The following is a 12,580-nucleotide window of genomic DNA, read 5'->3' on the forward strand; positions in this document are numbered from 1 at the left end:
GAGTCAATGCTAAGTGCTGAACCACCTCTCCCAGCCATTTGGGGTGTGGGTGTGGGTGTGTGTGGGTGTGGGTGTGGGTGTGTGCGCACGCGCGCGCCCAAGCACTAACACACACATGTACCCTCCACCCACTATGTATGCAGAGGTGCACATGGAGGCCAAAAGAGGACACTAAACCCCTAAAGCCCCTGTAGCTGAAGTTATAGGCAATTGTCCATTGCCTAGCATTGATGCTGAGAAATGAACTGAGGTCCCTAACAGAGCAACAAGTGCTCATAACTGAGCCACCTCTCCAGGCCCCTCATACCTGGTTTTGTTTTGTTTTTAAGAGTCATGTTATAGCCAGGCGTTGGTGGCGCACGCCTTTAATCCCAGTACTCGGGAGGCAGAGGCAGGGAGACCTCTGTGAGTTTGAGGCCAGGATAGACTCCAAAGCTACACAGAGAAACCCTGTCTCGGGGGGGGGGGGGGGGGGGTGTCATGTTATATAGCCCAAGCCAGTCTCTTGTTAACATCTCAGAAATGTTGGGTTTAAAACTCACTTTCCTATCTCCTATATAAACTGATTTTTTTTAATTATTTTTCTGAATTTGTCATTTTTTAAAATTTCATACTGTAGGGCATCAAACCCAGGACCATGAACATAGCAGATTTTCACTCTCACTGAGCTAAACCCCCAGCCCAGATCAATTAAAAAAGAATGCCTGAAGTTAAGTATTATATATCCGAAATTCCAGAGAAGCTGGTGCAGGAAGATCCTAAGTTTGAGACCAGCCTGCACTATATAGCAAAACTCTGTCCCCAAAACAAAGTATACTAGTACTAGGACTGTAGCTCAGTAGTAAACCATGTGCCTAGCATGGACAACAGCCTTGGTTTGATCCCTATCAACAAGCAAATAAACATTCTCAACTACTTTTGATCTTTTCTACTTACCTGCCACACTGCTATTCCTCTGTCGGGCCATCTTGACTTCTGGGCATTCCCGACGCACATGTCCTGCATCTCCACATATGAAACACCTAAGGTCTCTGGAGTCAAGGTCTCGGGAGTCTTTTTCTTCTTCGTTTCCTTCCTTCTCTTCTTCACTGTCTTTCTTCTTTAGTCTAAACAGTAAACTGCTGATACCAATAATGTGGAGCCAGGAACTTACAAACTGATGATTCATAAAACAAACTAAACCATATACAATGACAAATGGACTAACACATGCAGTTTTACACTGTTTTTTAAAAGAAAGACATTTCCACTTATAACATAGCTAAATCATATTTCAAAAAAAAAGTATTGTAGCCATTTTATAACAGTATTTTTTGTTTAATTTTGAGACAGGGTCTCACTATATAGTCCTTGCTGGTCTGGAACTCATTATGCAGAATCCACTGGCCTCGATGTCAAAAGATCTTTCTGCCTCTACCTTTCAAGGGCTGGGATTAAACGAGTGTTCTACCAAGCTCAGACACAATAAAAATTTTAATATTAAGTTTTAAACTTCTAAGATCCTTAGAGAAAAACATGGAAAGAAACTAGTGCTTATTTAAAAACTTCCAAATGTTTTATTAAGCCAAATTAGGTAAAGAAAGGTGCTCTACCCATCTACTGAATATACATGTGAACCTGGGAAAGCATGAATCACATATATATCTTTTCTCCCCCCCTCCTTTTTTAGTTGTTACATTTTTGAGACAGGGTCTATTACATAGCTCTGGCTGTCCCTATCTCAATAACCTCACAGAGATCCTCTGGCCTGTGCCTCCCAAGCACTGGGATTAAAAGTATGTGCCACCAAGCTTAGACCCACAGATATCTTGAGGCGGTACAAAGGACATGAATTTCTCAATTTACGTAATACACAGACCCAGCTCAACATGAATCTCCAGGATTCAGCTTATTGTACTTTTTTTGTTTGTTTCTTTTTCAAGACAGGGTTTCTCTGTGGCTTTGGAGGCTGTCCTGGAACTAGCTCTTGTAAACCAGGCTGGTCTCGAACTCACAGAGATCCACCTGCCTCTGTCTCCCGAGTGCTGGGATTAAAGGCGTGTGCCACCAACGCCCGGCTATTATTGTACTTTTATTATGAGCTTGTGTGACTATAAGTTCTCCCTTTTTTTGTGTTCCTAGAGGTTCCAAACATATAATATGTCAATAAACATTTCTATTTTAAAACTAAAACCTGGCCGGGCAATGGTGGTGCAAGCCTTTAATCCCAGCACTAAGGAGGCAGAGGCAGGTGGATCTCTGAGTTCAAGGCCAGAGTGGTATACAGAGTGAGTTCCAGGACAGGCTCCAAAGCTACAGAGAAACTCTGTTTTGAAAAAAAACATTGAAAAAAAAAAACCCTAATAACTGAATTAAAATAGAAGACACCACTAAACATAAATTTCACAAAACTCCAATCAAATGAAAATCTATTTAATTAAGATCCAATTAAAAACCTTAAACTTAAAATTTTAACTTTCATACTTAAGATATTTCTGGATAAAAGTATTAATACAAATTGGTCTCACATTTACTTTCTCTATAAAGATGATAGAAAGTTGTTTGCCAACCTTTTCCTTTTGGGACAATCTTTCATGTAATGACCTATTTTTCCACATACTCGGCAACAACGATCATTAGGAGCCAGTTCTCCATCTGTTAATACTCTCGAATCAAAGAAGTACTCCTGAAGAAATAATACAAATTTACTATTTAAAAAAAAATCAATATAAAACTTCCCAAATGCAAAAAAAAAAAAAGTTATCAAATATTTCATTGTAACTGGAAGCATGGGTAAGAAAATAAAGTTCAGAGCTCAGAATTATTGTCAACATCATATATAGGTGGTAACAGTACTAAATACTTTATATCCACCAAATTATACAGTATAATGCAGAGAGGCTAGCGATATAAAGTAAATACTATTTTCCATTTCAATTTATAGACAAAGAAAATGCAGCACAGAAGATTCAAATCATTTGCACATGGTAATGAAGTTGGCTAAATCTCATACAAAGTTTCATCTGTAATGACTGAAAAACTCATGCTTTCTGTTACACCAGGCTACTTCTACTAAGGAACTGCTCATCTTTCCAAATGGTTTCATGTAAATAAATCATTTAGCTTATTTAAAACGCAATTGGATTTGCAATTAAAAAAACAAACAAACAACACACGTATATGATGGGTATATGACTGTAAATTTACATAGACCATGTACATGCAGGAGCCCGGGAAGCCAGAAGAGGGCATCAGATCTGCTAAAACTGGAGATAAGAACTAAAAGGGCTCTCAATCACTGAGCCGTCTCTCTAACTGCAAATAGCTTTTAAATAATATGTAACATTTACCATATAATGTGGAATGTACCTGAGAAGGCCAAAAAACATTTTCCAAGTCTCAAAACTAAGTTCATTTCTATCTTAGAACCTTGCTTAACCTTCTTAGAGCAAATCCTATATAGGAGCTAGAAGTATTAGAATACTAATAAAATGTAGTATTAGGGAGAGGATTTGAACCTCTGGGAACAAGGGCTTAAGTCTTACGAAATTACAGGGCTCTACCACCCTAATTAACCCTTATCTTGGGGAGAGTTGATATGAATTTACTATGTTGAGATGTATTCATTGATTATTTAGGGGCGCTTGTGTCAAGGGGGCTCCATTTCTCTGCCTTTCATACTGGGAGAAATCGTAAATAGATAGAAACCGACCTGGATTACTCCAGAATAACAACCCGGATAACCATTGTTAGTTAACATACATGTACATTAACCTCCTATGAATTTACCTACTATATAATGTTAATCCAACACAGGTGTGCTTTAAGGAAAGATAAAAAGAAATAAAAGGAATTCAGCAAACATGAATCCCGCCTGTTTACCAAAAACATAACCTCTAGCATCACAAGTATTAGAGACAATGATGTGAACTCAGATCATGTAGGACTTTAATCGTTGAACAAACGAACCTTTAATAGCTGCTGCACCATTAGGATGTCCTGATCCAACATCGAGTTGGTAAACCCAAATTGTTGATATGAACTCTTGAATAGGATTGCGCTGTTATCCCTAGGGTAACTTGGTCCGTTGATCAAATATGTTTTCGTCAATGAGATTATAGGTGCTTTGGCTTGTGGGCCTTGGCTTTAATCATTCAGAGGGTTTTTTATGCTCTGAGGTCACCCTAACCGAAATCTATAACTTCTGTTTTATGTTTTGGGGCCAATAGGTTATTGTTTTATCAACAACTCTTCATGGGAAGGTCAATTTCACTGATTAGAAATAAGAGACAGTTGAATCCTCATTTAGCCGTTCATTCTAGTCCCGAATTAAGGAACAAGTGATTATGCCACCTTTGCACGGTCAGGATACAGACCGTTAAACTCAGTCACTGGGCAGTCATTGTCTCTAATACTTGTGCTGCTAGAGGTTATGTTTTTGGTAAACAGGCAGGATTCATGTTTGCTGAATTCCTTTTATTTCTTTTAATCTTTCCTTAAAGCACACCTGTGTTGGATTAACATTATATAGTAGGTAAATTCATAGGAGGTTAATGTACATGTATGTTAACTAACAATGGTTATCCGGGTTGTTATAGGCTTGTGCGTGGAGAATTATATTCTTGTTACTCAGACTAACAGTATCTCATCTATTTATTAATAGATTAACCCAACTATGAATATAGGAAATAGGTAAAATTTCACATATTAGTAGTTTTTAAGTGTTGAGCTTGAACGCTTTCTTTATAGATGACTGCTTTAAGGCCAACTATGGTTTATTTTATTCCTTATTCACTATTAAAGGTTGTTTCCATTCCTAAAGAGCTGGCCCTCTTTAGGCTATATTTTAAGCTTACATTTAGATTACAGTTTCTTATAGTAGGCTTAAAGATGAACTGAAATTCTTTATTGGGTAACCAGCTATCACCAAGCTCATTAGGCTTTTCACCTCTACCTAGAAGTCTTCCCACTATTTTGCTACATAGACGGTTGCATTCATAAAATTGCTCTTAGGTAGCTCGTTTGGTTTCGGGGTTTCTAGCTACAGTTCTCTTAGAAGTTTTCTAGTTAGTTCATTAAGCAAAAGGTATAAGGTTTAATCTTTGTTTTTTTGAACTTTTAACATATCTTTCATCTTTCCCTTACGGTACTGTTTCTATAGCTCCTTGAAAAAAGTTTCTATCACCAATACTTGTATTAATAAATGTTTTGGTTAACTGGTTAAAATAATTTAGTTTAAATGTGCTAGGGCTAGAGTTAGATCATAGCATCCAATGGGTGTGGAGCCTTCTGGGTGTAGACCAGATGCTCTATGGGGTTTAAACTACGTTATGATTAATCCAAGCACACTTTCCAGTATGCTTACCTTGTTATAACTTATCTCCTCTCATAGGCTTGTCGATCACTATTAAGATCGGCAGTCTAATTTGAGGAGGGTGGCAGGCGGTGTATACGTAATTCATTGCTCTATTCAATTAAGCTCTCGATTCTTAATTTACTACTAAATCCTCCTTTGTCCTCTAGATTTCATAGAAGGTAGCGTGAATGTTCTTATCAAGAAAATGTAGCCCATTACTTCCCACCTCATAGGCTACACCTTGACCTAAAGTTTTTACGGTTATGCTCTTGCTTACTCTTGTCCTTTTTTAAGGTTTGCTGAAGATGGTAGTATATAAGCTGAATTAGCAAGGGGTGGTGAGGTATAACGGGGTTTATCGATTATAGAACAGGCTCCTCTAGATGGATATAAAGTACCGCCAAGTCCTTTGAGTTTTAAGCTGTGGCTAGTAGTTCGCGGGCAAATAGTTTTGTTATTTAATTATTTAAGTTTAAGGCTAATCATATTGGGGTATCTAATCCTAGTTTGGGCCTTAGCTGTCCTGTATTGGTAGAATTACTTTCGTCATTGAGTTTAGCTCCAACAATGAGTTGTCACATATTAGTTGGGTTTTAATTCTATTAACTTAAGTCTATAATCCGTTTTATGACGAAGATAATTAGTTTGGGTCAATCGTATGACAAAGGTGGCTGGCATGAAATTTACCAACCCTGTGAAAGGTATTACTAAGTCAAACTTTCGTTTATTGCTTAATTTTTATCACTGCTGAGTCCCCTGGGGGGCGTGGCTAGGCAAGGAGTTTTTAACTATTAGTATGTGCTTGATACCCTCTCCTTAGAGCTTAAAGACTAAAGTCTAGGGATTTGAACTGGTGTAAGGAGTTTTTTTGTTTTGTTTTGGTTTTGGTTTTCCAAGACAGGGTTTCTCTGTGTAGCTTTGGAGCCTATCCTGGCACTCGCTCTGGAGACCAGGCTGGCCTCGAACTCACAGAGATCTGCCTGCCTCTGTCTCCCAAGTGCTGGGATTAAAGACGCTCGCCACCAACACCCGGCTGGTGTAGGGAGTTTTGCATGTGTAATTCTACCTTCAATTAATTATAAGGCCAGGACCAAACCTTTGTGTTTAGGGGTTAAAAATCCACCTAAGCATTTTCAGTGCTTTGCTTTGTTTATTAAGCTACATGAACAAAAAAATCAATATTGAGCTCCCACTTGTAGATTTTGGTTAATATAGGTATTAGGAGAAATTTTGGTTATTTTGATAAAATTTTACACATACTAAAATTTAAGTCACATTTGGTGAATTACTAAAATGGTGGAAGAGGCTTGGTTATTGAAATCTCTGGTTTTGGGGTTTTGTCAGAATTAGTAAATGCCAAGCAGGGGGAAAGGGAGTTTGGATTGAAAATCAGTAGTGATTCAATTTATATGTCCGAGAAAACATTAATAATATGCTTTGAGAGGTTTCCTATGATAAGTGACACTTGAATAGAGAAGTCCTGCTACACGAATAAACTGACCTTCATGCCTTGATGGCTATGGTGAGCCACAGCATACCGAAAAATAAAAAATACCAAAGGCACGAGACGACAGTGTGTTGGGCATGGGCTGACTAGACCCGTACCATTGAGATGTCTTATCTAAGGGGAACATATGGATGATAAAACATTCTATGGAACTAAAGTAAGAACCAGATGCCATGTAAAAATCAGGGATAAAAATATGAGATATGGAGCTGGAGAGATAGCGCAGTGGTTAAGAGCACTGACTGCTGTTCCAGGGGACCCATGTTCAAATCCCAGCACCCACATGGCAGCTAACAACTGTCTGTAAATCTAAGATTTTGACACCCTCACACAGACATACATGCAGACAAAACACTAATGCAAATAAAATAAAAATAAAAAAAGAGATACCCCAATAGAATTGATAATAAAAATAATTAAAAAAACAATGGTGACTGTAGAAAAACTGAAAACTATACGTGTTTCTGGTAAAATTATAATAAAGCACAGATTTGCTAAACACACACACACACACACACACACACACACACACACACGTATATTCAACCAAATTAGTAATTCCACTTCTTGGTGTAATCTCTTAAAAGCATACATTCATGCAACAAAAATTTACACATGTATTCTTCATAAAGGCACTGCTCATAATAGCTAAGACAAGCAATCCAATTAAACAACTGAATGGATAAATAAAATACAGTATATTTATATAGAATATTCAGTTATAAAAAGAAAGTACTGACACATCATACAACATGGATGAAACTTAAAAATATGATTAGTAACAAAAACTATATATTATATGATTCTAAACAAATAAGAAGAGTAAAATCTAGAAAAAGAAGGCTAGTGGATTCAGAATGGGAAAGAGGAGCTCTCTTGGAGCCCCTCCTATTCTCAGGTGTTCCTTCGCACTTTCCTTAATAAATCTATACTTCCTATTCTTAAAAAAAAAAAGTGTAAGTGTGTGTGTGTGTGTGTGTGTGTAGAACTAGAAGATGGCTCTACAAGTAAAGAACAATTACTGCTCTTGCAGAGAAACAAATTCAATCTCAAGAAGCTACATTAATTAGTTCACAACTGTCTGTATCTCCAGCTACAAGTAGATTCAATGCTTCTGCTCCCAATGGTTACTCAGGTGCACATACCCAGGTATCAACCCACATGCATACAAATAATTAAAACAAAAATAAATCTTAAAAAAAAAACCCTCAGAAATAAAATAATAAAAATTTGGTGATGTGGTTACCAAATATTCTGAATAACTAAAACCTCTGAATTGCAGTTAATCAGAATTATACCTCAACAAAGCTATTTAAGCTAGCACGTATATGCAAGCAGGGAACCAAATGGCAGGGAGGAAATTTTTAGAAAATGAGTAAAGAAGCCCAAAATGTTAGAGTAAACATTCATATAATGGACACCGAAATAAACACAGACTGAATTTAGAAACCCCATGACTGAAGCCTGTAAGCCACTGCCATATCCAAGTGCTGGGATTACAGGCATGTTCTACTATGTACAGCTACAACTCTATTTTCTATCAAAACAACAACAAAGTCCTTTCTCATGTCACCACTTGCTTAATGCAGAAACTGGCATCATCCAGATTCTGATCTTCACCCATTACTTCTAATTAATCATCAAGCAGTGGCCATTCTATTCCTGAATTATCTTTGTTTTCCTCTATCTCACCATCACTTACAAGGGACCTGGTTTTGAGATTTGCAAAACTCAAATACTTTAAGGATTTTGGTGGTGGCCAAACTTAAAACAGAATGGAAAAGTAAAATTTTGCTAAAATTTATAAACTTAAATTCAAAATATGCTAGTAATGAATGTAATTTATACAACTTAAGTTTATTTTTAATTTTATTTATTTGTTATGTATACATTGTTTCTGCCTGAACACCAGAAGAAGACACCAGATCTTATTATAGATGGTTGTGAGCTACCTGGGACTTGAACTCAGGACCTTTGGAAGAGCAGGCATCTCTCCAGCCCTACAATGTAAGTTTACTAATTAAGAAGAACATAATTTTATGAGTGTGTATGACAGAGTAATTCACTTGAGATTAAAGATAGTGTTCCCCACCAAAATCTGTGGCAAATATTCACCTGTAATTCATCTCTAACAATAAGAACAAAGAAGGATGGATGGATGGAAGTAAGGAAGGAAATAGAAGAATTAAATAAAGTGAGACAAAATGTAAGACAGTGAATTTTTAGTAAAACAAAAAAATGCTTTAATAAAAAAAAATACTTATTTATCCTCATATGTGCATGAAAGTTCCTATACATATGCATGGACACCATGCATATGCCTGGTGCCCATGAAGGCCTGAAAAGGGAATCAGATCCCTTGGAATTGTGCTTACAGACAGTTGTGGGCCAACATGGATGCTGGGAACTAAACTCCGGTCCTCTACAGGAACTATTAGACACTAAGCCATCTCTCTAACCCCTTGAAATTCATTTTACAGAATAAAATATTACAAATGACTAAAGTTGTAATAAGACTATCAAATTGTGCCAGGTGTTGCTGGCACACACCTTTAATCCCAGACTCGGGAGGCAGAGGCAGGCGGATCTCTGTGAGTTCCAGGTCAGCCCGGTATCCAGAGAGAGTGCCAGGATAGGCTCCAAAGCTACACAGAGAAACTCTGTCTTGAAAAATCCAAAAAAAAAAAAAAAAAGACTATCAAATTGTACTGACAAGTCCAGTTGAGGGTGGCAAATATTAATTTGTAGTTGTACTATACATCAGAAATTGCCTAGATTTATGACTTTTTTCTCATTAGTGCTATTCAAGCAGAGAGACAGATGACAGCTGGACTTAATGTAAGGTTGAACTTAAGTGGATACAAAAGGTAAAGTATAAACCAGAAAGTAGATAGGGTCAAATGGGAAAAGAAAATAGACAGAAGACAACTGATAGGTAAGAAGAAAGTAGGTTAATATTATATATTAAGAGAACCAAATTGTAGAAAAAAATAAAGTGGGAATATTTCTACGCATTCCTATAAGGAGGCAGCATATTTAGCAGTGAAAAAGATATTACGTGTAAACATGAAAAACAATGAACAGTTCCTATAAGATATAATACTGATAAAATAAAGACAAATGTCCAAAAGAAAATGACTATAAGTTATAAAATACCATATACTAATTTTTGTTTGTTTGTTTGTTTTTCGAGACAGGGTTTCTCTGTGGCTTTGGAGGCTGTCCTAGAACTAGCTCTTGTAGACAAGGCTGGTCTCGAACTCACAGAGATCCACCTGCCTCTGCCTCCCGAGTGCTGGGATTAAAGGTTTGCGCCACCAATGCCTGGCTTAAAATTTTTAATAGAATAAAAAGATTAAAAAAATGATTAGCAGGCTCCAAAGACTCCACTTTTGAGGCATCAAAATAGCATTTGGTTTTCATACTAAACAAAATACAAAACTAAAGATTTTTATATCTACATACAAGTAGGGACAAGTTGCAATGTACTGAATTATAAAAGGATTATTAAATTTTATTCATAGCCGGGTGGTGGTGGTGGTGCATACTTTTAATCCCAGCACTCGGGAGACAGAGGCATATGGATCTCTGTGAGTTCGAGGCCAGCCTGGTCTACGGAGTGAGTTCCAGGACAGTCTCCAAAGGTACAGAGAAACCCTGTCTCGAAAAAACAACAACAAAACTTCATAAAATGACATTCGTATATTTCAAGTTAACTGAGGTATCTGATATAGTACTCTGTACTATGTGCTTGCACTGCTAAGTTCCTACTGAACATACACATAAATAGTCAGTATTCCCACAATTTCCAGGTAAAATGTCACTGTGTATTGCTACATCAAATAATGCATTAATAAAAATATTATATTCTCTTGTAAGTTATTTTTTCATAACTTGTGTTTTGAAATTTCCTATTTAATTATGTCCAATATAATTATTACTCACTAAGAGGCTAACAAACAAACATACATACATGAGAACCAGTGTTCCAAGGAAAAGATAATGCTTTTATTCCACCAAAAAAGGAAGAGTTTTAAGACTGGAATAGACAAGTTTTCAAGGAAATTCGTTATGTGATGATAAATACATGATTTTACTCACTCCAGATTTTTTTTTTCTCTTAAAAGTCTCTTCCTCTAAAACTCAAAGCTCCTTGGGCCCCATAGCCAATAGGAAGCAAGCAAAAGTTGAGTGAGATCAAACAACAGTATGTGACAAACACAATTCAGGTCAGAAGGTTTAACTCTGCAGCTACAGCAGTTTGAGCAGGAGTCACAGTAAACAACTAATTCAGATTTGTCTTTTCTGCTATTTCAGACGTTTTGCTCCCTTTCACTTTGCCATCTGTAAAAACCTCAATGACAATGAAGTTCTAAAAGAAAAAAAAGAAAAGAGTGAAAATTCCAAATAATGTAAACTTACAGCTTCTCTGCCAATGAGTGGATAAAAGGGGGTACCAAAAAGTTTCCTTCCGTTAATGAATGCCTTCATAATAAAATTGGTCACTGTTAAGAAAGAAGATAATAAAAGATGCAGGCATTACTATGTCATAACTTCTTTTAAAATTTTATTTATTTATTTATTTATTTATTTATTTATTTATTATGTATACAACATTCTGCTTCCATGTATATCTGCACATTAGAAGAGGGCACCAGATCTCAAAACGATGGTTGTGAGCCACCATGTGGTTGCTGAGAATTGAACTCAGGACCTCTTCCAAGAGCAGTCGGTGCTCTTAACCTCTGAGCCGTCTCTCCAGCCACCTATGTTATAACTTTTAAAGCACAGATTCTCTATATTTAAAACTTACTTTTTCTAGAAACACCAGCACCAAGGTTATGATTCAAGTCAAAAGGATCTAGAAAAGAAATATTTGTTAATTAATAAAAGTATTATTCCATAAAGTGAACTTTGCAGGAATGAGTCTACTTCTATATATTTTCAAACTATTCAAACCAGTGAATTCTTCTTTTAAAGTTACTAAGTGACAGAAAACAAAAGGTTTTTCAAGACAGTGTTTCCGTGTAGCCCTGGCTGTCCTCCAACTCACAAAGATCCACCTGCCTCTGCCTCCCACATGATAGGATTAAAGGTGTGTGCCACCACTTCCCAGAAAGGCTGACTCTTTCACATCAGTTTTCTTTGCCAATTTTTCTTGTGGTTCTTGAATTAACAATTATGTAAACAATCACCTTCAATTGCAATGCATTTAGATGTCCACTGCTTTTCAAAAGTGGTCAATAGCTTTTTCTGACGAATACTGATTACATACTCCTTGAAATCAAATTCTTCAGTATAGAATCGAAGCAGTCCTAACCAAAGCTCTCCTAGTGATTCTGTGTTCTTTCCAAGTGAAGGTAAACGCTTTTTCTTCAGTTAAGGAAAGGGGGAGGAAAAGATAAGACAGAAGAGGAAAGTAAGGGAAAAGAAGAGAGAAATTGGTACATTATTAACAATATTGAAATTAAAAACAAGTACAATTATTAAACCATGCAAATCCTAACATCAGTGAGCATTCTATAATATAAAAATTACCAGTTCTTCTGTTTTATCAAAGAAAAAAGCATTCCATCCATCAACCATTCTCTGTGGAATCTGTTTTCCATCAAAGATCTGTATAAAAAAATATAATTAGATTTCAAGTTATCCAATCCAAAGACCTATAAACTTTCCTATCATTTTAGAATTCACTTACAGGAGACATTAATGATTTACTTCCCAAGGAAAAACACTAG

The 12,580-nt window shown here is 36.5% G+C and overlaps 1 protein-coding gene across 7 annotated transcripts in view; it reads right to left on the reverse strand.

Moving 5' to 3' along the window:
* Positions 1 to 12,580, reverse strand: part of Tut4 (terminal uridylyl transferase 4) — a 117,781-nt gene that overhangs the window by 12,683 nt on the left and 92,518 nt on the right. For 3 of the 7 annotated variants that reach the window (XM_027402422.2, XM_027402419.2, XM_027402425.2), the window contains 6 exons: positions 12,381 to 12,458; positions 12,038 to 12,215; positions 11,656 to 11,703; positions 11,265 to 11,347; positions 2,550 to 2,665; positions 937 to 1,121 (listed from right to left, as the gene is read on the reverse strand). In XM_027402422.2, the coding sequence (XP_027258223.1) occupies positions 937 to 1,121; positions 2,550 to 2,665; positions 11,265 to 11,347; positions 11,656 to 11,703; positions 12,038 to 12,215; positions 12,381 to 12,458 (688 nt within the window). The remainder of the gene's footprint in view (positions 1 to 936; positions 1,122 to 2,549; positions 2,666 to 11,264; positions 11,348 to 11,655; positions 11,704 to 12,037; positions 12,216 to 12,380; positions 12,459 to 12,580) is intronic. The other 4 variants (XM_027402424.2, XM_035439724.1, XM_027402421.2 and 1 more) reach the window with 2 other exon arrangements.

Source organism: Cricetulus griseus, chromosome 2 (genome assembly GCF_003668045.3).
Source record: "Cricetulus griseus strain 17A/GY chromosome 2, alternate assembly CriGri-PICRH-1.0, whole genome shotgun sequence".
NCBI lineage: Eukaryota > Metazoa > Chordata > Mammalia > Rodentia > Cricetidae > Cricetulus > Cricetulus griseus.